The sequence below is a fragment of the Thamnophis sirtalis genome, unplaced genomic scaffold (genome assembly GCF_051295495.1).
Source record: "Thamnophis sirtalis isolate CommonGarterSnake01/CBP01778 unplaced genomic scaffold, rThaSir2_p1.2 scaffold_1, whole genome shotgun sequence".
In the NCBI taxonomy this organism is placed as follows: Eukaryota; Metazoa; Chordata; class Lepidosauria; order Squamata; family Natricidae; genus Thamnophis; species Thamnophis sirtalis.
In genome coordinates, this window is record NW_028261381.1 from 34,972,547 (window position 1) to 34,999,784 (window position 27,238).

Consider the following 27,238-nt stretch of genomic DNA (forward strand, 5'->3'; position numbering starts at 1 on the left):
CTAAGTTTTTGTGCACCCTCAAGGTAATTGTAGATAAGATGTTTTCAATCCAAAAGACAGGGATTTTAAAGTGTTCAATTTTGTAACAAATTTGCTGACTTTCTGGCCACCATCAGATGAAAATTGTTGCAGCTGTAATAGTTGTCTTTTAAAAGAAAAGTAAGAAATTTAGTAAGTAATGAGGTAAAGCCTGACTGAATGGGAAGACCTAGGTAATTGGACTTGATTACTTTGATGTAATGTCTGTTAAAACAATTCTTAGGTGTCCATCCCAGGTTCTGTGATTAAGGCACGTATCCCACCGGTTGTTTTAAAATTGCATGTTAATTTGTGGGGGAGAGATTTGTTGTCTCAGTTTGGGGCAACCCTAACTTTGGAGTAAGGTAAAGAAAGAGTAAAAAAAGAGAGAAAAGAGAAAGTGAATAAGAGGTAAAGAGAAAGAGGAGAATTGAATTGAATTGATGTTTGAAGTTTGTAAATGGGTTTTGGCTTGAAGCCGTGAGGGTGAAAAGAGTAGTTAGGTTAAACTGCTCTCTGAAATTCCTCGCTGTTTGAAGAATGCATGACTAAGGATTTTGCATGTGAAGTTAATTTACACAAGCAGTTTGATTGCAGTGTTAATATATGTTAAATGGTAAAAGTTGGTATGCACGTACTTTGATTTCTTTCATATAAAGAAACAGTAAGTTGCAAAAGTTGTTTAATGGGATGTGTGCATACTTTTGTGATATCATTTCCAAATTTGTTGAAAGAAAGCATGTTTTAAAGAGCAGGATAGCCGTTTGTAGAATTGTTCAGCCCTGAGCTAACTTAAAGTGATTGCGTGCGTGAGTTCCACCCCCCCTTTCCCCCTGAGTCATTCCTTGGAAGGAAACAGGAGAAGGGGGGGAGAGAGAAGCTTCTTGAGAGAAAGCAGAGTGAGAACAAAGGAGAGTTTGTGAGAGGTTAGCCCAGCCATTCCCCCCCCCTTTTTCCCCCTGAATCTTTCCTTGGAGGGAAACAGGAGAAGGGGGGGGAGAAAGAAGACGTGTGTGTAACTGCTTTCAGACCTAGAGGGAGAGAGACAGTAAGAAAATAGAGCTCATTGGCTTACATATAGCTCTTTGAACTGATGGTAATGAATGTTTTGTATTAAGAATAAATGAAATGGACCCTTTAATGAAACTAACATTAAAAAACAATGACCCGATTTGGATAGAACAGTGGCCTCTCCCCATTATTAAGTTAGAAGCCTTAAAAGAAATTGTACAACAGTTGTTATTAGAGAAGAAAATAGAATTGTCAAATAGCCCTTATAATACTCCTGTATTTTTAATTAAGAAAAAATCAGGGAAGTGGAGAATGCTTCAAGATTTAAGAAAGATAAATGAAGTAATTTGTCCCATGGGGCCCCTGCAGTGCGGGTTACCCAACCCTAACGTAATTCCTCAAAATTATGCCTTAACAGTTATTGATTTAAAAGACGCCTTCTTCTCAATACCTTTACATAAAAAGGACAGAGTATTATTTGCATTTACAATTCCTGTACTAAATTATAGTGAGCCAACAGTAAGGTATCAGCGGAAAGTTTTACCCCAGGGAATGCTAAATAGCCCAACGCTTTGTATAAAAGAGATCATACAAGAATTTAATGATAAAGGGTTTAAAATTGCTTCAGAAAAAATTCAAACTATGCCACCATATTTATATTTGGGACATAGAATCATGGCATCTCATGCCTCACCAGTAATTCCAAAACTACCTGAGATGGATAAATGTAGTTTGGTGCAGTTACAACAATATTTGGGTTCAATTAACTGGGCACGTCCTTACATGGGATTAACTACGAGTCAATTACAACCCTTATTTGCATTGCTGGCAGGAGGAAAAGAGCCTGCTGCTATACTAACCATAGGGGACAAAGAAAAAGAGTGTATTCGGGTGATTGAAGCGGCCCTAGCAAAGAAATGGGTCGACAGGATGGTTTCACACGTTGCTATTTTCAATACCAAACAGCTGCTATTTTCAATACCAAAAACTTGCCCACAGGGTGTTTGTTGCAAACACAACAGAAAAAAGTGTTAGTGATTGAATGGATACACTTAGCAAACAGCCCGGGGAGAACAGTTTCAACAAAACCTCTATTGTTATCCCAGATAATTATAAAGCTAAGAGAGAGAGCTCGAGCTATACTTGGAATAGATCCAGAAACTTTTTACATTCCATATTCACTACCTTGGTGGGAAAAATATTTTCAAATATCAGACGCACTTCAATTGGCCTTAAGTGACTATTTAGGGACAATTAAATACCACTATCCCACAGATTATAGGTTTTTGTTACTGAATCTACAACATTTACAATTGACTTCCTTACAAAGTAAACTGCCAATTAAAAATGCAGTTACAGTTTTTGCTGACGGAACTAAGAACAGAGGTGCATGTGTGTATCAAATCTCAGGACAATGGATAACTTACCACACGCACCCTCAGAGTTCAGCACAGCGTTCTGAGTTGGCTGCATCCATATTAGCATTTGAGAAATTAAAAGATCAAACATTTAATTTAATTGTGGATTCATTGTATGTTTACCAAGTGATTAATAACTTGTTTGATGCCTATCTTTCACCAGCCCTAGATAAGCAATTGTTAGATATGTTTTTACAGTTACAGCAATTAATTATGGATAGAAAATTTCAATATTTTGTGGCTCATATTAGGAGTCACCAGTCACTTCCTGGAATACTAACAGAGGGAAATGATTATGCAGACAAAGCCGCTAGGGAAAGTTTTGTTGGATTTGCAACTCCATGGGAAAGCCATGAGTATTTTCATCAAAATGCAAAAGCCTTAGTGAAGATGTTTGGAATTTCAAAAACTGAGGCTGTAGCGATCATCCAGCAGTGCTCAACCTGTAGCAGGCAAGGTAACGCAATTCCCATGGGAGTTAACCCCCGAGGAATTAAACGTTGTGAGATATGGCAAATGGATATCACACAATATCCTTCTTTCGCACCCTGGAAATATATTCATGTCACAGTGGATACCTTTTCAGGTTTTATTTTTGCAAGCCCACAGCGGGGGGAGACAACCAAACAAGTGATCAACCATTGTATGCGCTCTTTTTCAGTCTTAGGAAGCCCCCTGGAGATTAAAACAGATAATGGACCCGCATACAGTAGCGCCGCATTCGCTACCTTTTGTGATCAATGGAAAATTGTCCATAAATTTGGCATCCCATACAATTCCCAAGGACAAGGAATTGTAGAAAGAGCAAATTTAACACTAAAAATGATGCTTGATAAACAGCAAGGCCCCTTTAAGATAGGGCTGCCTGAAATCCAAAACCGTTTAAGCAAAGCCTTATACACGCAGAATTTTTTGAATCTTACAGGCTCACCCATAGCTTCCACAGCGGGGGGAAGACATTTTCAGCATAGCGTAGTCTCTCCCCGCCCTCTTGTTTATTACAGACAATTGCCAGACCCTCAGTGGAAGGGCCCAGTGGAGCTCGTTACTTGGGGACGTGGATACGCTGCTGTGCAACTCCCGGACAGAGTTTTGTGGGTTCCTGGAAGATGCATACGACCGTTTCATGAGAGACCAGTGAAGACAGATGATAAAAAGGATCCCGAAGCAAGCCTATCCCTTTTGTTTCAAGCAACAGATGACTAGAACTGTTGCTGCTCCCACTGTTATTCCTGTGAACTTTGCACTCACTGCAAAATTCCATGTGACATTGTGATAATTGAACAGTATCTTGAGGAATATTTTTCCTATACCAATCCTTCTCACACTGAACTTCGTATTACACCCACAGTTCAACAAGCTATTGACAATCCTTTTTCTAACGATTATCACGTAAGATCTATTGACCCCTCTTTTGATATCTAGTACTCAAGATGAAAATCCGTCCGGAACAGGTCGTTGGCCGGTCATATGTTCCCAGAGTACGTCAGCCCCGATGCCCATTTTTCAGAGGACCTTCGCCTGGACAGGAAATGGGATTTTGGGATCTTTTAGCTCTTCCGATGTCTTGTAAGCATTTTCTGTTGCACCTTTTGCTAATGATGTTGGGGATGGGAATTATGCTTTTAATCATATGGGGGGCATGTGAATATGAACGCAAAAATAAGAAGGGAATAGTGGAGGATATTCAAGAAATTCCTTTCACACACAACCACTCAAAAAGAGCGATCATTCCATACTCCAATGGGGAAAACTGCAATTCTCAAGGGATATGCATCTACCCTCACAATACATACGGAGAAGCCAATACACAAGTTACTCTAACTTGTTATTTGAAAAATCCAGCTGCAGCGTGTTTAATTACATGGCAATTTTTGCCTGCAAAATTCAAAAAGGCAATCCAAAATGTGAGAGGTATTTCACACCCGAAAGAGAACGGCTGTTTATCACACATTAAAGTAAAAATTACAGAAAATTCTATAGGTTGGTATCAATGCACGCAATACCAAAAAGGGTTACCTAATAAAATAATAAAAACAGAAGTAACCTCAAGAGCAAGTATAAAATTTCCCCCAGTTAGTGAGTGGTTCTTAACACTATTGAGTTATCAACAAGAGATAGGAGGAGACAGCTTTCACCACCAAACAAAAAGAGAGATAAAAGAGGACATTTGCACAGCCTGTTTACAAAAAACCAAACAAGGCAAAACAATTTCCATGACCTTAATATATTATACTATGAAACCTGAATGCAATGGAACTCTAATACCACCATGCACACATAACAATACACAATACAATCAATGCTATACACCAAATGGGATACAATGTTATGAACCAAAAGCGCTAGGACCTATAACAAGTAGCATCTATGTTTATGGCTATAAAGGAGGATCAACTAATTTAAAACATCAATTTCTTACAGCACAAAGATTATCAGGGTACATAGCACATAATGTTTCAAAGGGAATGGCACCCATTACTGTTTGTTTTGATACATGTTTAGCAATTGCTATAGGGCAAGGAACAGGATCCGCGGGGGTAACTTGTGGAGGACAGTCGTGGGAACAATCATACATCCAAAACCACAGATATTTATTCACTCGCTCGACACTTTCAGCACATGGAGGCTATACCCAACCAAGTGTATATTGGTATACAAGTGGCTATGGACCTAACAATTTCGATCTTTCTATTACTCCAGTCACTACTGATTGTCAATCCCATCACTGCACACCACTCTGCCTTTCTGCACAGGTAGCAGGTACTTTAGGCACCCGATACTATCATTATGGTATTGGTATAGATAAAGCAGGAAAGGATCCTTATGGATACATCATTGTAAATACTGAAGCAACAAAATTGACAAATCAACCTGTAAAGTTTTTTTGGAGTTATGAGCAGGAGATTGCTAAACTTAACGATCTACCTACACCTCCAAAAGCAAAAAATATGTTTATTAATTTGGCTCAAGAAGTTGCTACAGAACTTATGTTAAAAAATTGTTTTGTATGTGGAGGAACCACTATGGGAGATCGCTGGCCATGGCATGTACAAGAAGCAAACTATACTGAAATAGCACAATGGAAAGGGAACTTCACCTTTAATAACAACTTCAATGAAACCTGGCAAGTTACCTCTCATATAATAGGTCACATATGTTATACCAGAAATAAAAATAATCAGACTAAAAGAAATAAACCTATGGGATTTTTAAAATGTTCTAATGAGTGGGAAAATAACACTTGGGTTTCACAAACTAATATGACCAAACCTGAAATCTCATTGCTGGAAGTAACTAAGTTACGAGGACTTTCAGACCCTGAAAATGATACTATTGTGTGGAATTCACCTGATGGGTTATATTGGATATGTGGTAATTTTGCCTATAATATGTTACCCACGGGTTGGTACGGCTCATGTATCTTAGGGGCGATTCAGCCTTCATTCTTCCTAATGCCTATAGAGAAAAAACAAAAACTGGGAGTCCCTGTATATGATACTCTTGAAAGACGTAAACGTACAATAGATCTTGCTAAAGGGATAAAAATAGGTAACTGGAAGGATGATGAGTGGCCCCCTGAGAGAATTATTGCATACTATGATCCCGCGACGTGGGCACAAGACGGATCGTGGGGATATAGAACGCCGATATACATGATAAATCGCATTATTAGATTACAAGCTGTATTAGAAATAATTACAAATGAAACTGCATTGGCATTAACTAAGCTTGCAAAAGAAAGTGTATTGTCAAGAACTTATATTATGCAAAATCGTTTAGCCTTAGACTATTTGCTCGCTGCCGAAGGCGGAGTGTATGGTAAATTTAATCTTAGTAATTGTTGTATACAAATTGATGATTCTGGAATTGTGATAGAAAAAATAACTCGAACTATGATACAAACTGCACATGTTCCTGTATAAACTTGGAAAGGCATATTGGACACTGACGGTTGGCTTGGAGGTATTTTTAACAATTGGAAGCAAGGTTTATTTTTTATTGGGATGATATTTTTGGGATTAACTATGTTGCCATGCATAATACCATTATTGAGATCCACTATGCAAAGTATTGCGGACGCAACTATCCAGAAGCATCACGCATTATTAATAAGTGTCAATACATCAGAATTAATAATCCCTGGATACCCAATGGAAGGGGGATTTGTGAGAAAGAAACAACCCATGGCAATTGCTTCCATCTAAAAAATAAAAAAGGAGGAGATGTGGGAATCTACCCCATAATTGGCTGGGTGAAATTAGCTGGGATCAATAGGATAGGATAGAAATTCTATCTGGATCAAAAGATCCCAATGAACATTTGCCAAGAGCCATATGGAAAGAACAGTCCTGGGAAAGCTTTAGATAAGGAAGCCGAATTCATTTCAGTGTCTATGTGAATAGCAATACACAGATACACACAGAGATGAGAGGCCTCTATTATCTGAGATATAAACACACAGAATTAGCCTTGCATCCTCTTGCCGCCTCGTGTAACAAATCAGTCATTCTCATATGCCTAATGTAGCTCTCTGTACAATTCCATACCTCCTCATTTCCCCTTATCAAAGAGTACCTTTTGTCCCTCCTCCCTGCCTCTCTGCCGGAATGTGTAATCAAGAAGTGATTTGTAACATACTGTGAGATCCTTTGTATTAAACTGCTGACTAGCTTTCTTTGAACTTTCCTAATAAAAGTGTTCTGGTTTAGCCAGAAACCACCATTTTCACCCAGCCTGCAGTTTGCGTGTGTGTCTCATTGCCAAAGCAGCCTAGGAATTAGAATTCGTGAAGTGGTCCATCGGATTGTGAGAATGCTTGTATTCCCAATGCAAGCTCACTCTCGCAGCGGGGGCACCCCACATAGCTTCCCATGCCCCATTTTGGCCAACAAGGTGCTAGTGGTGGTCTCCGTCCCATTTCTCCCAACCCCGGCAGACCCACGGAGAACTACAATGCTGATCCGGCCCTTGAAGAAATCCAGTTTGATATCCCTGTTTTACTGTTATAATGTCACTCAAATATAATGGTATGGGGTTTCTTCAACAGTATTTCAGTATTTCAGAAACCTTGCATTACTGCAAAAGTTTTGCAAAAAAATAATAATAACTGATTTATTTGAGATAAAATCCTTTCATATAAATCCTTTATCAAGAAAACTCTAAAAATGCTTTGTGTTACCGCAAACACAAATAACATTCAAAGTAGAAATATACCTGGGGTGTTGATTTGTCCTCTTTCTTCTCATGTTCTTGCTTTACGTCAACTATGATTGGTATTTCCCTACAACAAAGATCATTGGTTAAGATGCACTGAAAACACAAACCCATTTAAAATTTTCTTCTGGTGCTTATTACTTACAAAGACTCCTCCTGGTTTTGAGTGTCCTGGGAAAACAGGACATCTTGAGACACATCCAGATTATTATACATGACAGGAATATCATCCCTGAAAAATTGTACAGAAGTAACATAACATAAACCAAACTTTTATTTCTGCAGAGGATGTTCAAGGAAATTGAACTTTTTCTTTAGACCATCATTTTCAAAACAATTCTAACTGAAAATTCTAGAAAATATCTAGATTCAAAATATCTAGAGAACACCATGTGGAAAAAGGTGTTCTATGGTGAACTCTTCTCTACACACAAGCTTGGTTTAGTAAGCTCCAAGCCTGTTCATTTCAAAACCTCCTTCTAGCATTTCCTGGCCACAAAAGGAGTAAACTTTAAAGTCAAAAGCTGGCTGGCAAAATAGAATGGGTGCTCTTTGACTCCTAAGCTTCAAAACACAGCAAAGATGCAGGCAAAAACTAAGCTAATGTGATGAATATGTTACAAACCTTTTAGTTCTTAGAACTTCTTTTTGGTGTTCTGTCAAGACTCGCTTTTTTGTTTCTACAGGAATGTACACAAAGTCCACAGTATTTTCTTCTTCCAAAGGAATGTTTTTTATATTTGATTTTGTCCCAGATAATTCTAGCTTTATCTTGTATGAGGAAAAAGCATTAAGAGAGAAAAATAGCTCATAAATAACATGGAATCTGTAACTCAGGTATAACACAAAAAAGAAATGATGCCCACCCAGTCTACAGATGAATAGGAGACCTTCTGTTCATGTCTGAGAAGGAGATCAAGTTTGTAAATTATAAATTTAACCACAATTTTAAATGAAGGGCCCCCTATCTAGACTACCATGATATGTCTCTGATACTTCCTGTAACTACTAGAGATACAACTACCAAAACTATAATTTGATTAGTAAACTTCTATGTCTTACCTTTTTAGGTGTAACGTGAAAATCAATACTTTCTTCCTCTGGCTCACCGGTCCGGGCCAGGAATGAGTCCCTTTTTCCATTAGGATTTACTTTTATCCCACTGATGCTTGCACCCCACTGGGAATTCTCTGTCTGTTTTAACATATTTAAGCGTAATTTATTAAAGTAAATTAAAATATCAATAATGTGGCTGAACTAAAGCTATATAAGTTTGTATTTACTCATATCAAAGAGAACTGCTAACAAAATTCCATAATGGAATTGAAAAAAATCAGAACTTACATAATCAGAATATGTAGTACTAGATCCCTCCATTATCTCACAGCTTTCAAAATTAGGCAGTAAGAGTATGAATTTTTGTCTTGTTGTATTTAAAATAGGTCTGCAAGGAAGCATAAAATAGCACAATCAAAAATTGTAGTAATATTTCAAAATGTATTTTTGACAAAATGCTTATAGTTGAACTTTAAAAAGCAGAACTATACTTTTTCTTTAGTAATTCCAAGCATGAGAATATTCCAATTAAAAATGCTACATAATACTGCATTGTTTAACAATGGCAATCCCAGCTGGCTTTGTTGTCATCATTAAGTGAGGATTGCAGGTTGTAAGTGAAGAGCTTATGTAACTACAGCTTGTGAGTTCCTGCTGACTTCCAAACAGTCAACATATAAGCTACCAGGAAGTCACAGGTCCTGGGCAGCTTCCAAGCGAGCCAGCCGGCAGATGAGCGCTGTGGAGTGTGCCTAGGTAAAGGGATGGCTGCTGAAAAAGCTTTGTGGTGAAGGGGAGGTGCATGGGCGGCTGCTGTGGCATGGCACATGTATAGCCAGGAATACATGCCACGAACGGCATGCAGATGGTTGCTGTGGCGAGACTATGGCCAGGTGCCTGCTGCAGCCTGGTGTTCATGTGATCAAGCTGTTCAATTCGGGGATTGGCTGTAGAAATGTACACAATGGAGTACAACATCCATACTACATAGCAGGACTCCCCAGGATAATAAATATAGGGAACAAGAGTGACTGACAAGAGCAACTTGTGACCCTTGCTGCTGACTTTGCTCCTAAGAAACTGGCAAGGAAGATTGAAAATAGCAATCATGTGATGGTGGGATGCAGTAATTGTTGTAAATCCAAGTTGGTTGCCAAGTGATCACATAACTGTGGGGATCCTAAGATATAGCCAGAACTTCAAGGACTATTGTGAGCTGTTCAGCACTATTGTAACTTTACATGGTCACTGAATCAATATTTGGTTGAAATATTAGAAAAAGTTATTGAAATTGTTTGTACTTGTCTTTTCTTATTTATTTGTTTCTCTCCCTCTCTCTCTCTTTCTTCTTTCTCCCATTTCTCTGAACATTTTTTTCACATTATATTTTTCTTGATTTGTATTACTTTTTAATTTTTGTATTTTTAAACTTTAATAAAAAATGTATTAATGAAACCAAGATGTCATCCATTCTTCTTATTAGTTTTGGTTCTGGGATGCTCAACTGAATGAAGCAACTGGTAGAAATAATAATGAATTCCTTTGTTCTTGTACTGCCTCTTTGCATGTGACTACAGAAGAATGTGTCATAAATAGAAGGAATGTCTAGATCTAAATTATGTTATGTTACGTGATGCTATGTCTGTTTCCAAGCTACAAAATGTTACAATAGCACAAAAACAAAAGATACTTACTTTAATTCTTCAGGGTACTCCATTGTGCGCGCTTTTCCAAATGTTGCATTCCAAAACGAAACAGCATGGCTGCATACCAATCTATTCCTATTTGAAAACATTACGCTCAATAACGGAAAAATCTCTCCCAAGACTTCATCGTCAAAGGATCCAGGATAGTGTGTCTGAAAACAAGTAAGGCTGTCTGCCAGTAACTTTTCACACTAAAAGCAAAAATGGGGTAAGAAACATCATTAATTTTTTAAAAATATTTGATGCATTAATCTCATTTGTATTTACATAACAAGCACCTTGCCCTTTCTAATTGATACCCTGTCCGGATTAAATTTATAACAATTAAAATCAAAAACAAGTTATCTACTAAAGGCAATTTGGTTAACAGGGAACTTGGTTGAACTCTGATGGCTTGATGGACAACCCTGTGCAGTATTATTTATTTTCAAACTATATATGCAATAAGCCTAGGTGGGCTCATTGCACCACCAGTAAAAATAACAATAAAAACACATTGCCCATACATGAAGCAGCATATTTCCCACAATGTCACTATACTGGTTTCCCAATGTTCAGCTCTTCCCCATACTACTCTGATGCCTTCATAAAAATACGGAGATAGTTTGTCATTGCATAAATCTCTGGGATGTTTTCTTGAGTTCTCAGTCTTACTCTATTAGCAGGGAAATAACCAGAGATAGCATCAATGGAACCTCCCAAAACAGAGCTTTGCAAGCATCAAGAAGGCTGTTATGCAGATCCCTACCTACGTATACAGAGTATCTCCTCTAGATTTGAAGAGGTGGTATAAGAGGTGCAGTCCCTGATCTGGCCTTATCACCCATATTTGGAATTGATATAGTATCAATTACCACTGGTAACCAATCCAGCCCTTGAAGGACTAGTAATGATCCTGCCTGTAAACATCTACCTAAACATTTTCTGCTGCATTCTGAACCAACTGCAACTTCTGAAGGTCATTTTAAATGGCAATAACTCTATTTTGACAAAACCCAACCACAATATAGATTAATCAAGGTAAAGGGATGAAAATCCGATACTGCTGTCAGAATAGGTCTCCAATTGCATGCTAGCTAGAAGTGCCACTGCAATCTGCAATACTCTCCCAGCCAAATCTATATTTCTATGGTAAAGTAAATCTGAATTGGGAATACCACTCACAAATGAATAGGTGAGCATCATTTATTTATTACTAAGATTTATAAACTGACTCAACTTCAGGGGCTTTAGGTGATGTACAAAGTCAAGCACAGCACAAAAAGCAATAAAAACTCTAAGCTATATTTCTTTTAAAATTAATTCCAGAACAGCAGCATATTGAACATTGTTACCATTTAAGAATCAGAAAAATAGTTTTTTTCCCCATATATAAAGTACCTTGTTATTGAGTCCAGGACTCAATGGATTAGCCAACTTTGAAGGTTGATTACAAGACCTTGTAGAAAAAAATAATTTGCATGTAAGTATTATTCATCTATAAAGTATAACAACTGCAGTTTGACTATAATCTTAAGCTGAAATACAATAGGTAAGATATTCAGTAGATACTGGTTTAGCCAATACATATATTATAAAGGAAAGAATACACTGAATACATTAAGAAATTATCCAAGTGCTGAGGACCTATTCAACTATGAGAAATATTTTATATTCCGCCTTTTCATCCCAAATGTTGTTCAAGGTATCACCAAAAATGAAGATAAAAACAGAATTACAACACTAAGCAACTCAAGTCAATTAACACCCCCCCTCCCCCCAGCAAACTCATCCCAGGAAAGTAAAGCATATCTTAATGAATAAATGCACTAAATGTTTTTCCATTTTTAAAAAAAGCAAAAGAAAATTCTTTGCTTGCTGCCAGAAGATAACAGGGATAAACCCATCTGGCAGTGAGGCAATGCTCACTCAGAATGCCTTCCTGCATTTCTACCAAATATGTTTCTGACGGCAAAAAGACTGAGAGTGGGGACTCACCTGAAGATGCTAATAATCAAGGTTTGTATGTAAAACCCCAGAGTGCTTTGACAGTCCCACAAAAAACATATTAAGACAATTTACATCTTTGTTAAGAAAGTTAAAAGTTCTCTGGACTTCTCAGTCAAGAATCTGGCTGAGCCTTCTGAACAATTTTTAAAGGCAGCCCAGCACTTTCAAATGAGATGTAGCTACAGTAAATATAATTATGCCCATATCAACACATATTAAGGAATGACCCAATGCTCTGCAACGCAATTAAACTGAATTTTCAGAGAAGGATTAACATTAATTGGTAGTATTATACATACTTCCAGGCTGTTGCTCAACTCAGAAAATTTTAGCTGCATAATCTCGTAAGTTTTTTAATAGATCAGTTAATGAGCATATGGGTAAAAAAAATGTCTGCAATCAAAAACCCCAAATCTGTTTTAAGATGAAGCTTTTATGTGATAATCACCTCTTTCCTCGATGAAAAATGAGCAATTTTTTCCTTGGTGAAACTTGCATATGCAGTTGTAATAAATGTTTGATTATAAAGCTACTTGGTTCAAGCAATTTAAAAATTGACATTAAAACCTGGTTTAAAATGTGATGTTGTAATTACAGAACTTTAAATTAGGATGCCACCAATAAATATATCTAGAAAGTCAAGACCTGAAGTAGTAGTCAAAGGGTTTTCCATGGTTATGATTATAGGACTGCCCATAAATCAATGTCACCTGTTAGGAACCACAGAGATGCATTTTCTCTGGAATGATCTTTCACTAACGTGGTCCTTCAGGTCTTCCAAAGGTGCATCTATCACCTTGTCCCCCCCTCAACCACCCATCTCTAATCTGCTTTTGTCCTCTTTTAATTTGCAGTCATATGCAATAACCTTCCATAATTACTTCAAATTACTTGAGAATTTCATCAGAATAGTATCAATGTGCAACTGCTACATCAGTGAAACCCAACTCTATAATGTACATATACTTACTGTATTTTTTCATATAATGCTGCAAAAGGTTTTGCAATAAATCTCAAGACCGGTCTGAGCATAGAAGGCAAAGAGACGCGGCCAATAATATTGTGAAGAATACCAACAATCATAAAACCAAGAGGAGCGAATGGTTCACAGTCAAATTCCTCGGATATAAGCATCTGAAGAGAGTTCATCAGTATTATCAGAAGTTTAATTAAAGAAGACATCTTGCCAAGGGGATTCTTTTCCCTTCTCGCCCACTCCACTAGATTCTGTGGAGCTGAAGAACAATTTAACATTAATTTTGCTTGAAACATAAAAATTTAATAGCATTTTAAAATGAAAAGTGATTTAGTTTCAACCATCCTTCATACACACTAGTTGCAATATGACTTGTGGAAGGCAAAAGGTCATGTTTCTCTGTAACCATGTTCTAAAGCCTAGACTGTTATTATTAAAAGCAGTGGGACAGAAGATGATGAGCAACGGGACGGTGGGAATAGAACAAAAGGTACTGTATTTATGACAGTTGCAGCATCCTGGGGTCATGGGGTTGCCAGTTGTGACCTTTCCAGCTAGTTTCCAACAAGCAAAGTCAATTGGAGAATTTGGATTTTGGCAAAAAGGGCACAAAATTGGTACATAGCCATGTGATGATTCAATAACCGCATTGCTTAATGACAGATGTTTTGACTGTAAATGTGGTTATAAGATTGTTGAAGACTATGTGTATTAGGAGAGGTGAACAAAAAAAATAAAAGGAAGAAAAATAGAGCTAGGCCATTCAATAATGCAACATTTCATATTAGCAAATCTTACGTTTATGTGCTAATGGAAATTTTACATCATAAGGTGCAAAATTGATGCATTCAACCATGACTGCTGTAATATGAGAGAGTCCATCCAACATGGATTGATTCTGAAATAGAAATAAAACAGACTTGTCAAGACAGCATAGAAAGGAACAAAGAAATATATGTGTACTAGGATAAAGGAACCTCCACTTACTAGACGTTCTTCATCTTTTAATCCAGATATTATTTTGGCACAGAGTTCCTCACAGCATACGTTATCATCTGCTGTTGGTACTAGTAATGTACAACGGGCAAATGCTTTATATAGTTCTGACCAAGAACGCAGTAGTTTTTTCATGGTAAACTGTAGCAAAGCAAATTACATTTTAACAAACTTTAGATTCTAAATGACAAGTACTACTCTAGATCAGTGGTGGATTACGGGTGTACCGGTGTCTGCTGGGAGCACCAGGTACCATTCCAGTATGGTGCTCCGGAGGGCCCACCCGCCCTCCTTACCGGTATTTGACCCAACTGGGCAATTTGCGCATGTACACTGAGCGTACGGAGCCTGCGCAACATAACCCACCACTGGGGTTAACCTTAACCCACCACTCTCTATAGATATTCAAAGTTTCCTACCTCTGGAAATTCAGAAGATGAAAATATACAGTTTACTGGTAGCAACAGTGCACAGTAAATTGCATTGAAATTGTGCTCCAAAGCATCCCCTTGATTTACTTCATTCGTCTAAGGGAAAAAAAAGTAGCCCAAATTGAAAAATCCTCTAAATTTTTAACATTTAAAGCATTTAAAACATTGTGCAAGTACTCCTGTACTTACAACAGTTCATTTAATGACATTCGAAGTGGCTTATGAACATTTTTCACACTTATGACCATTGCAGCATCCCCATGGTCACATGATTTACATTTGGATTCTTGCAAACTGGTTCATATTTATGACACTGGCAGTGTCCCGGGGTCACATGATCTTCTTTTGTCACCTGGACAAGCAAAGTCTACAGGGAAGCCAGATTCACTGAACAACTGTGTTACTAATTTGGCAATTGCAGTGATTCACTTAACAAATGTGGCAAAAGTCATAAAATGGGGCAAAACACACTTAACAAATTTCTCACTGAGCAACATCAATTCTGGGCTCAATTCTGGGCATAAGTCAAGGACTACCTGTATCTAGGTTGACACATGAACTATTTACATATTTAAGACACACTGAAACCTTAATATTCTTCTTTATTTTTAAAATCTAATTCTGGATTTTTTAAAATTTCTGTAGTAATATTTATATCTCTCTATATAATTGATACTTAACTAGACAATCTAGTTCACTATACCTGTTTAATGCATTCAATTAATGGGTTAACTATAATACTCCACATTCGCCACACATGTTCCTTATTTTCGAAGTGCAGGGCACTTTCGCTCACAATTGTGAGTACAGACTGAGTAAAAGCCAGAGGAGACGCAGGGCCAGACAAAGTACATTCCACAAGAATTTCGTAGTTTAAAAAGAATCTAGTTAACAAAAACAAAAAAGTAATTAGAATCAAAATTAAAGAGTTGTATTTTAGCAACTAGATATCCAGTTGGACATTTTTTTTAAAAAATGTTCAAAAGTACCTACCTTTTATTTTCAACTCCAAATTTAAGAAGATCTTCACAGAATAAAAGCTGAACCAGGAACAGAGCTGGAGTTCCCTGTCAAGAAAAGAAAACCTAAGTATTCAGGCAGTTAAGTCTATTATTCATTGGAGTAATGTAAAGTCTATTCTGCTTTACCAACTCTGTTCACCACCATCAACATTTTCATCATGACCCATTTTTGTTTCACAATTGTCAACCAACATACTTTTATTAAATAATTCAAGCCCTAGATATTACCTTGACATTCTAAAGGTTTACTATGTGACCAGGCATTCTTCCTAGCATCTTGGCTGGCAGAATTATGTAAATTCAACTGCCAAATCTTTAGATCTTCCTGCTTTTAATTAATGTGAATTGCGTCTAAATTCATATTGCCTTTAAAAAAAATATTCACCTTCTTTCATGATTTATGAAAGTTTGTACATACTCTCCACTGAATGCTATTTGAGCTTCATGGGATCCTATTGATATTTAAAGGGAATCTAAGCGACAAAATAACAAAAAAATGTGGTGCCTATTTTGTAAGTAGTCCAATGTGAAATATGTAAGAGAATATAATTACTTCCTTTGAATTATGAACTGCTATAGTATACAGAAGGATGGAGTCAAGTGTTGGAATTAGATACTCCTTTCCTTATGGATATAAAATTGAAAGTATTTTTGTTTACATGGATTATTTGCTGAATTTAAATGACAAGTGCATTTCTATACAGGAAAAAATAATGAAAAACCATTCCTGTTTTTTGAACAGTACGAAAACTAAACTGGCTTGCTGTCACACTGACGTGTTAGTCTTTATCTAACTTGGGAATGTCTCAGTTTCCACTCAATGTCTTAAGACTTAAGCAGATGGACATGACATTCTGACTCATCAGCTTTTGATTTCTGCTTTAGGAGAGGGTCACCTTAACCAACGTGTAGAAATTCCATTCTTGTAATAGTTTAGGAATTTAGGGTCTAGTAGGATTAAGAGAACCACTTATAAATATCTGTGACTGGTATCCTACCAGTTGTATCTCTTATAGGAAACAAAGCATGTGGTATACCATGCTTTGTGTATCTAATCTGAGCAGTATCACACATCATATGTATTGTACTTACATTCAGAAGATCCATGTCAGCAATCTGATAGGCTGGCGATCCCAATACTTTTGGAGGCAATTCTTTAATAGCCACTTCTAACAAGGGCTAAAACAGGAAACAAAGTATTTCATTTAACAGGTAATGAGGTAAAATAATTGGTATCTATATTATGATTTTAAAAAAATGAAAAAATATCAAGATTATTCAAAATAGCACTCTGCTGCAAAGGAAATAAGCACTATTTATAGCATATATCCTATCATACAAACATGACTTATCCAAAGTATTATGCTGTATATGTGTACACATAATAGCAAAATTTGCCCTTAAGCTCTAATAAATGATTAAAATGCTGAAATCACTTTTATAAGAATATAAACCAATAAAGGAGACTATTGGTAGCTCAGGGTTGGAATGAGTGGATACTTGGTGCTTTCATAAGCACTAATGATGTTACCTAGCTTGGGTAATGAGACCGTGAAGAAATCAACACTTACCAATGAGTTTAATACTGGCAATTCTTTTGACAAAATAATGTTTTTTAAAGTCTGCAGCAACATAGTTAACACTTCTGAATGTTGACGATCTCTTTTGTTGCCTAGAAATAAATTATGCATGTGGTGGTCAATCAATCTTATAATACTAGACACAGTAACAGGCTTCATACATTAATTGCATTTTGTGCAAATCACTTCTAAATAAAGAAGTTTAACTGCAAACTGTGTTCAAACAGTAGCATGATATGGTTATGGTACACCAATTTATTTAGATAGATATAAGTGTAAATAAATAAATTCAGTATCTTTTCACTTTCATAAGGTCTCTGTACAGCTGAATCATATAAACAATTATTACCTGAATCAATTGCAGCTTTCACAAAACCAACTAATTCTCTCCATATAGCAGTGAGCATAAAATCTGCAAGGCATGATTTAAACAAAAGGAAAATCAAGTGAAAAATCAGTTAAGTAGATTTATATTAAATAAACATGGAACAGGTACCTGAAAGATGCTGACTACTGCACTATATGAAGCCTTTTTTTTAAAAGAAAAAATGCCCACTAAAGAATTTTTCTGTGAGTAGAAGACAAAAGCTACAAGCAACTTGGTGGATTGTTAACATCCAAATCACCATGGCAGTCATTTCTTCCCTTTTAAAGGTCAGCAATAGAGTTTCTGGGGCTTATCTTGTCCTGAAGGAGACAAGGAACTAATTCAATTCATTTTTCAGGAATGGTAAGCAGCAAAGAAGAAAAAATGGAATAAGTCTGCAAGGAATAACCAAAGACACAAAATCCAGTGCCAATGGAGTACAGACAGTAAAATGCTCAATTCTACTTATTGGGGCAATTAAAATGAATTATGATCACCAATTTTCCCCATCTTTTTATGATATGCCTCTTTTCTACTTTAAACCTGATAGTAAGAACTAGCTAATTGATTTAATTTGTATTTATTGAGTTGTATTTATATAGCATTCCTATAGTTAATGCCTTTTGTCTTTAGAGTTGAAGATACCTGCTTACAATAAATATCTAACCTGCACATAAAGTCCTTACCAGAAACATCTTTTCCAATTGCAATGAAACCATCCTGAGCTGCATTTATAAAAACACTGGCATATTTGCAGAAGAACGAAGGACTGGTAATTACTGGGTACTGAAGAGGTTCTATATAAGGAGACAGTAAAGAACTTCTATCACTGACAAATCAGCAGTTTTAAAAAATAAAACTAAGGCTACAGTATTTGACCTTGTTACAAAAGTTATTTTAACAAATAGTTACCTAAACTAAGCACAATATTATTTTCCTTGGCAAAAGTCAATACTTCTGGTCCCATAAAGAAGTGAAGTAGCATTTCAATTCCTAGAAGCTGAATAGATGGAATAACAGCTCCTTCATTGCTAGAATTCAAAGTCATCCTTGGATTGGCAACATTTCCAAAAGGGAAAACCCCTGAAATAAAAAAAACACATTTTTTTCTCTCACTTCTAGCAAAGAAAATGATTCATATGGGGTCGAGGGGGGGGGACACAAAATCCCACCTGATTAGGATTAGCTTGAAGAGCTGGCTGACGGAAATGAGGTTGAAGATCTGATTATGCCTCATGCTTCTAACAATTGTACTTCAAAGCTAGCCAGCATATTTTATTTAGAAAGTTTCCCTGAACGTATATGACATTATCTTCCATTAACGGTCCTATGCTTAAACTACAGCTACACAATTCTAAACTGCAGTGCTCGTTAATAATATTACCTTAACAAAGTTTACTTTCAGGAATGGCAAAGAGCAAGGAGTGTCTACTCAAAATGTGCTAGTATGCAGGACAAATGCCTTGGGACAGACTAGGAGTGTGAAAAAATGGAAAAATGATGTTTTTCCAAGGTGGCGCAGTGGTTAAATGCAGCACTGCAGGCTACTGCTAGATCAGCAGTTCAGCGGTTCAAATCTCACCGGCTCAGGGTTGACTCAGCCTTCCATCCTTCCGAGGTGGGTAAAATGAGGACCCAGATTGTTGGGGGCAATATGCTGACTCTCTGTAAACCGCTTAGAGAGGCCTGAAAGGCCTATGAAGCGGTATATGTCTACTGCTATTGCTATTGCTATGTTTTCCTTTTAAGCTAACCTATTTTGTGGGCTGTATGAACCATTTCAGGTCAGTGGTACAATTGGGCAGAATTGAGATGGCCCTCTTCCTCTCCCTCCACAATGCCATATCCCACCAGTGTGGTCACCACCTCCCAACCTTCCAGTGCTTCCCCTCCCTCCCCTCAGCTGCCAATGTGCTTGTACCTGCTACCTTCATACCTGATTTTCGTGAACAACCTGGAATAGCTATATTCTGATTAGAAATTAACCGTGATGAATTTTCTTGTAGCAGAGAGGCATCAAGGCTTAAAGTGTTCTGAATTAATGGTACACAAACCTAAAAAAGAAACACTGAAGCATAAGCCCCAAAATAAAATAAATGGGCAGATCCGATCTGAATAATTTATTCTAGCAATAAACAAGAGATATTTACTGCACACAGATATTATTTATTAAATAGGACAATGCATGCAAGAGCACAACAATATGTCAGATATTGCATAGAAATGTAAATGTAAGAGTCTTTCAGAATCCCATTTTAACTAATGCTCAATATTAGTTTAACAACAAACATTAAATTACCTGTTCAAAGTGGACTGGAAGCTGAGATCCAAGCCTCATTAATAAATACCACCAAACTTCAAGCTTGGTCAGTGCCAGAGTTTCAGTTCTCACATGAATAGAGGTCAGTGGCTGCATTAGCAATTTTAGCCTTTTTGCACTACATAATATATCTTGGAAAACAGAAATTGAAAATATTATTATATTGAATAGAAAGAGAAGCAAAGTTTAATCCTTCTTGCCTCAGTGGGTTGCTATGAATTGAAAATGGATTTGTCTAACAAATATCGTACCCCCTTTAAAAATACTTTTTATTGAAGATTTTAACAATTCTAAAAGGTAACCCAAACTATTATCAGCAAGAAAAAAATAAAAATAAAAATATAAAATGAAAGGAAAGGAAAAAGGAAAACCAACAGAAAAACAAGAAATGCAAATAAGCCACTCTTTTTCTATGGGTGTTTCAGAAATATAATTATTCTCTTACACTTGTTTAATGATAGCATTAGCACTTTGACTTATGTTCTGCTTCATAATGCTTTACAGCATTCTCTGAGCAGTTTACAATGTCAGCGTATTAGCCCCCATAATCTGGTTCCTCATTTTACTGACCTCAGAAGGCTGTCAACCTTGAGCTGGTCAGAGTTGAACTGTTGACAGTCAGCAGAGTTAGCCTGCAATGCTGCATTCTAACCACTGTGCCACCTTATATTTGCATTCTGTACTCTCTATCCAACGCTCTAAAAGCTTCAAAATGTAGTCTTCTATAAGCTTTCTCAAACACTGGTTTTTCAATGGGCCTTTGGCAAGCATGACTGAGGCACATTTTCCTCTTTTTCTTCTTCCCATCCAGGTGTGTATGGAGATTCTGAACCATCCAGTCAGGGTTATCCCAAAGGTGCTTTCCAAAAGGCAACTGGACTTTCTTGAGGTTTTTTCATTGAAAACATTTCACTTCTCATACAAGAAGCTTCTTCAGTTCTGATCTGTTCTCAGAACTAAAGCAACTTTTTGAATGAGAAGCAAAACATTTTCAAGGAAAAAAAACAAGAAAGCCTCGTTGTCTTTTGAAAAATACCTTTGGGGCTTTCCATCAAGGTTTCTTATCTCTGTCACCACTGTTCTTTTTGATTTGTGTTCTTTAAAAAAGATTTTTAATAATTTAAAAATTGCCCAGAGTTGCTGGGATTCAGACATAACTTGAGTAAACGATTTATAGTGGGTGAAAAGCATTTTCTCATAATTCTGGCATCTTGCAACAATAACAACTATGTAAATCTTATATTAACTGTATGTGACAAGTGTGTGACAAGATGGCAACTAATTTAATTTAAACTATCAACATCACTAATAACTTCCTATGTTTGTGTGTCAGCTTAACCACTGATTTCCCCTCTGCATGTGAGAAACAAGAGTATATTCATTGCCAATACATTACTGCTCAACATTTTAGCATACCTGGATTTAAAGCAAAGTTATCAATCAGACTCTTCCATGCAATGAAAGCTATTTTCTTCACCACTGGAGAGCCACTACGAAACCCAAGTTCTTCTAAATGTAGCAAGGAATTGATAAAGCTTCCACTATGATGCAGTGTCTAAAGAGAAAAATACAGCATCACTGTACACTGTAATGTACTTCCAGTATCATAGCTTATAAAGTATTTTTCTCCAACTTACTTTTCCAAGCAGCTTTACAAACAGGGGCCACAGTTTCAGAATATATGTTTCATGTTTTGAAAAAAATAGCTTTTGGAGTTCTGGAATTACTTTCTGTAGGATTATAATAGAGAACATTTATTAAAATATTGTATTAAATTAGATAAAAATGCATCTTGATGAGATTCTTGCGGGTTTGTTCACAGATGGTGAGCTAGGATCCTAGAACAGTATTCTGAATTATTTTAAATGTCTAGGAGTTTTTTGTCAAACATCTAGAAGGAAATTTCAGTTATGCCTCTTCCATCACTCCGGAAAATACCAAAGCAATTTTAACATTCCAGTGCAAGAAAGGATTAAATTACTTGTGGCAAGTCCACTGCATAATTACCATATGAGGCACAATTCACATACTTATTCTCTGAGATTAGAAACTGGGTTGCTAAAAATAAAAAAAAACGTGTTTTGAATAGGTTCAGATTGACTCCAGCAACAGGGCTACCATTAATATTATTGTGTAATTATAGGTCAAAGTGATGGAAGTGTTACAAATTGCTCACCTACTGATTATTGTCTGAGCATTCACTATCCTTAAGACTTAATGGAAAATATGTAATCAAACTATGGATCTGGAACAGAGCCGCCAAATAACCTAAGAGGATTTTTAAACATTTGTCAGCTTTTCATAAAATTTCAGAGACGGCTCTTTCAAAGCCTGTTTTTTCTCTTATTCTCTTATGTTATCAATGAACATTTTTTAGAGCTAGCCTTAAGGCCACACCCTCAATTTTGTTTAAAAAAATGCTGTAATAGCCCAAGTTCTAAGAGGATTTCTCCTGAGATAAGGTAAGATTGAGAAAACTGTACATGTTTTTTTATATTGTGAATTTAATTTAGGCTTTTATCAAATGCCTAATATGGTCTTCATTTTAAAAAAATCCAAATTATTCACATAAATTTTGCATTTAATATCAATTGGCTGACAGAGACTCCATAGTTACATACTATCCACAATTGCAAAATGTTATTGTGCAGCTATAAAAATTGGATTATTGTAACCCTTACAGAATTGATCTGTATTAATCATATAAAATTTGACTTAAGTTTTTAAACACTGGATTGACATTATTTTATTGCTATCTTATCTATTGTTTTGTATCAATTGTCCTTTAGTTTGCATGTTTTAAGACTACAATAAGGTATGCATTTGTTTATTCAATTCAGAATAAATGTATTAGTAACATCTAAATAATCTAAAGGATTATACTGAAAAACAGCTGAACATACAATTTCATATGAAAAAATATAAATGTTAATATAAGGTATTGTGCTAGAAATCACAAATAGCAGTGAACTGTCATTTTTAATAATCTTTCCAAATAATGCATTTCAGTTCAGGCTTCATTTGTATTTATCTTCCTATATTTAAAGTACTGACTCTGGTATTTATTATATAATAAATTACTTGTGGCAAGTCCACTGCATAATCCACACATTTCAGTGATTTCTATTCTGGATTTTTAATTTATGCCAAATATATACGTGACTGAAAATCTAGTGAAATAGCTGTATGGGGACTGAATGAAGGTCATGCAAGAAATATGTCTGGCTCTGTGGTGCTCTGTAAACACATTTAAAATATATTTGACTTACTGTAGTCAGGAGTTGCTCAGCAACTGCTATCACCTCTTGGCGCTGCTGAAGAAGCGGTAGACCCATTTCCAAAGCACTAGCAGCTTTTAACTGTACTTTATGAGCTGAGTGAACCAGCAAAGGAATTATCATCTTAGCCCACGTCACAGCCTGTTCCTCCATGTCAGATGGAGCCTGTTCTAACAGCCTAGATTTTAGAAACACAAATATGAATCAGTTGTGCAAACACAAATATGAGGAAATTTCCAAAGTTTTTGCAAAAGTTTGCCAAAAGAACTGAGAATGCAAGTGTATGTAAACATCTTGTTCTCATGTGGCAGTGGTTTGCATAGTCCCATGATGGCAAACCTATGGCACGCATGCCACAGAGCCATTTGTTAGGGCACGCGAGGCATTGCCCTGTCAGCTCCAGCGCGCATGTATGAGCTAGCCAGCTTGCTTTGGCCTTCTTTTAAGGCAGTTTTTCGTGCAAGCCTCCGGAGCGTGAAAAACCAGTCCTACGGGCAAACCAGAAGTTCGGGAATGGACTTCCAGTTTGCTTGTAGGGCCGTTTTTTGCCCTCCGGAGGCTTCAGGGAAGCTCTTGAAGCCTCCAAAGGATCTCTGGGGGGCCGCGAGAGGCTGTTTTCACCCTCTCCAGGCTCCTAGAAAGCCTCTGGAGGCTGGGGATAGTGAAAACAACACGCCAAAAGCAGGAGGGGAACACTGGCCGTGCACGCATGCACAGGGGGTGTCGCACACACGTATGCTGGGGTCGCGGGCATAGTATTATGGGTGTAGGCACACCCACGCATGACCCCCCTGCGCTTCCCCTGCTTTTGGCACGTGATCCAAAAAAGGTTAGCCATCACTGGAATAATCTGTTCTGAATAATATGCTTCATAGGCTAATTGAAGGGATCTGCAGTCCAGGGACAAGATAACTTAATCCATTGTCAATTATCCATTGTCAATAGACTGTTGACAGTTGAAGCAATATGGAAAACCTTCCCTAAACTAACTCTTACAAGCAGCAGTTTCCGATCTTCTGCATTATAGAACTACCATTTTTGTTACATTGCTACAACTGGAGTGCTCCAATTATAATATGAAATACAATATCAATAAAGATCTAATATAGTTAGTAGCTTAACTGGAAAATAGAACAAGTCCCCCCCAAATCCCCCACATATACAATTTATCTGACACATACTTCAATAATACAATAAGTTCAAAACATAGGCACTACTGAACATGTAGTACAATCATAGCAACAGTGCTATAACTTACAATGTACACAGGTCAAAATTTAAACAGAAATCTTTCTCCTCTTACTTCTTTTAACGAATTTGTATCTTGATACATACCGGATAATAACATTTAGCGCTTCATGTTCAACCACCATGGAATGTGAATCTCCTTTAAGAAGTATTGTTTCTAGCATAGCAATAATATTGGGTACCTGAAAAAATATAATGAATTAAGTATAGGAAGACTTTTTATCAACTTTTATTTATAGGTGATGAAAACAAATCCTACTCACCAATTTTCCAACCGTATCTGGAGGAAAGAACTGCTTTGAAATCACCCAGAGTGCTCTTGTGCGAATGTGTTTGTCTCCTGAATTTATAGCAACACTGTTTAATAGAGATAGTAATTCATGTATTTCTATTTCTGTTTTAAAAAAAGAAAGAAAAACCAGTAATTATTGTTCTAGATATTATCACTGTGTAATAATTGATAGTAGCAATTTTCTGGTCTGTATGAAGTTCAGACTAATGTCATAAAGGGATGGCTCAACTATTCTGTATAGAAACAGCTGTTCTGGATAGAGGTTTCTTTCATAATGATGTATATCCCTGCTAGTATGCCAACAGGGAGCAAAAAATACATCAAAGTACTACTTGTGTGACTATTTTGATTTCAAGGAAATCTAGGGGTTATTAGTATTTATCTTTTGTATTTTTAAACTTCAATAGAAATTATTTTTTAAAAATCATTCTTGGATCCCTGCAGGTTTTATTTTGGCTGAAGCATGGACCAACCAAAACATTCTGTGGTTTATTTATGCTGAAATTTAGCCAATAGGAAACAGATTTAAAACTAACACATTCCATTTCTATTTGTGATTATGTAATTTTGTTAGTATATACATGTGTCTGTATATGCACTATCCACAGATACATACCGAGACTATGGATGTCAGTCACTCAAAGGAAATGGTTAGTCAAACTGATTGTAGTTCATCAATGTTTATAATACAAAAAGGTATTTACCACATAATAAAGAAGCAATCTTTGGATTACACACACAGAATCCTAAAGTTTGTAAAGCTGCGCTGCTCAACTCCAAATTTTCAGTAGGAATATGTGTCTAAACAAGAAAGAAAATAAATCTAAATTCACACAAGAGAAGACAGACCAGTTATATTACTTCAATTTGTCAAGATCTGAAACAGATATTATTCTCTAATCCAACATCCCCCAATCTGGTAAACCTCTAGATGCTCTTCAATCACCATCCATAGGAACATGGATGCATTACTGGAACATATGAAATTGGATTTCTAGCTAATTTGGAGACTGATCAAACTGTAGAAGGTCGCTATATTTACTTTAAGTTCAGATTATTTAATATCATATTTCAATTTATCCTCAAATGCAAAAGCTATTAATTTGCAGGTTATTTCTCCAATCCACCAATCAAAGTTGATATATATCAGTAATTTAGCGATCTTGATATGAAAAATGAATAAACCTATTTCTCTGGTTTAATGGGCAAACTTGATAGCATATTACATTTCTTTACACAGTTATCTTCAATTAGTTTTGATTGAGATTCAAATTGTTAAAAAACTTACAAAAGTATGGACTTCTTCAAATTAAAAGTTTGAACTATTAAGTTTGCCCAATTCTGATGCGAGAAAGCAACTCAAACTTTTTTAGCCTGAGATAACTAAACAGGGAAATAAAGACAAAGAAGTGAAATACATACCATAAATAACTTGTAAAGCTGGGGAAAACAATTTTCAACCTCAGCTGCAAATTCTTTTCCTTCGTCTTCATCTTCTTCCTCTTCAGTCAAACGACTTAATATTGAAAAACAAACAAGCTTCAGTTAAAAAGTGCTCAAATGTAAACAAATACATAACTACCGTATTTAAAGGCTAGCCAATACAACCCATGACTCAGTTATGAATTTGACCATGATAGACATTTATCAGTATCAGGCTTTGCTTGTGAGAACTTCAAGCTCTTCAAGCTTTCTGTTAAAACCCAAATAAAGTATTTGGGGATAAATGTGAAAAGAATGCTGGTAGTGATGTTAAGAGTTTGTCTGGAGCCATCAATACTGTTAGCTGAGAATCTGAATTATTTCTAGAAAATGTTAGATTATGATATTATAAAGACTATGGATATGAAAAATAATTTATTAAAGACCAAGGTATCTGATAGAGAAAGTGGTAAATGATTTCATGTTTATTGACAATGGGAAAATAAGTGAAAAATACAAGAATACAAAATAGTAATAAGTGGTCTGCTGATTTTAAAAAATGCATTGACAAAAGTAAAAACAACTCTGTATAAGTTATGGAACAAATAGTTGGTCATGTCATGAGAAGTGGAACCCAGTGGGAGTGCATGTGTTAAATAAAACATTAAATAAATCAAGGAGTGGGTATCCCAAAGGTGCTTTTCAAAAGGCAACTGGAATTTCTTAGGGTTTTTTTCCCCTCATGAAAATGTTTTGCTTCCCATCTGAGAAGCTTCTTTAGTTCTCCTGGATGAGAATGAATAATGATTGAAAGTTGCCATTAAACAGTTGGTAAGATTAAAAAAAAGAATAATGTTAAAGAACAAAAGGCAATATATGAAATATGAAGGA

The 27,238-nt window shown here is 36.3% G+C and overlaps 1 protein-coding gene across 2 annotated transcripts in view; it reads right to left on the minus strand.

Moving 5' to 3' along the window:
* The window catches only part of RIF1 (replication timing regulatory factor 1), a 46,297-nt gene that overhangs the window by 13,899 nt on the left and 5,160 nt on the right, over positions 1-27,238 (minus strand). For both annotated transcript variants that reach the window (XM_014054702.2, XM_014054701.2), the window contains exons 2-28: positions 26,348-26,441; positions 25,630-25,726; positions 24,897-25,027; positions 24,721-24,815; positions 23,377-23,563; positions 21,745-21,837; positions 21,524-21,662; positions 20,087-20,238; positions 19,724-19,841; positions 18,700-18,870; positions 18,474-18,584; positions 17,770-17,832; positions 17,412-17,512; positions 16,933-17,019; positions 15,812-15,885; positions 15,522-15,702; positions 14,807-14,914; positions 14,379-14,528; positions 14,190-14,289; positions 13,386-13,650; positions 11,807-11,864; positions 10,415-10,617; positions 9,009-9,108; positions 8,727-8,858; positions 8,290-8,435; positions 7,810-7,896; positions 7,665-7,731 (exon numbers count right to left, since the gene is read on the minus strand). In XM_014054702.2, the coding sequence (XP_013910177.2) occupies positions 7,665-7,731; positions 7,810-7,896; positions 8,290-8,435; positions 8,727-8,858; positions 9,009-9,108; positions 10,415-10,617; positions 11,807-11,864; positions 13,386-13,650; positions 14,190-14,289; positions 14,379-14,528; positions 14,807-14,914; positions 15,522-15,702; positions 15,812-15,885; positions 16,933-17,019; positions 17,412-17,512; positions 17,770-17,832; positions 18,474-18,584; positions 18,700-18,870; positions 19,724-19,841; positions 20,087-20,238; positions 21,524-21,662; positions 21,745-21,837; positions 23,377-23,563; positions 24,721-24,815; positions 24,897-25,027; positions 25,630-25,726; positions 26,348-26,441 (3,310 nt within the window). The remainder of the gene's footprint in view (positions 1-7,664; positions 7,732-7,809; positions 7,897-8,289; positions 8,436-8,726; positions 8,859-9,008; positions 9,109-10,414; positions 10,618-11,806; positions 11,865-13,385; positions 13,651-14,189; positions 14,290-14,378; positions 14,529-14,806; positions 14,915-15,521; positions 15,703-15,811; positions 15,886-16,932; positions 17,020-17,411; positions 17,513-17,769; positions 17,833-18,473; positions 18,585-18,699; positions 18,871-19,723; positions 19,842-20,086; positions 20,239-21,523; positions 21,663-21,744; positions 21,838-23,376; positions 23,564-24,720; positions 24,816-24,896; positions 25,028-25,629; positions 25,727-26,347; positions 26,442-27,238) is intronic.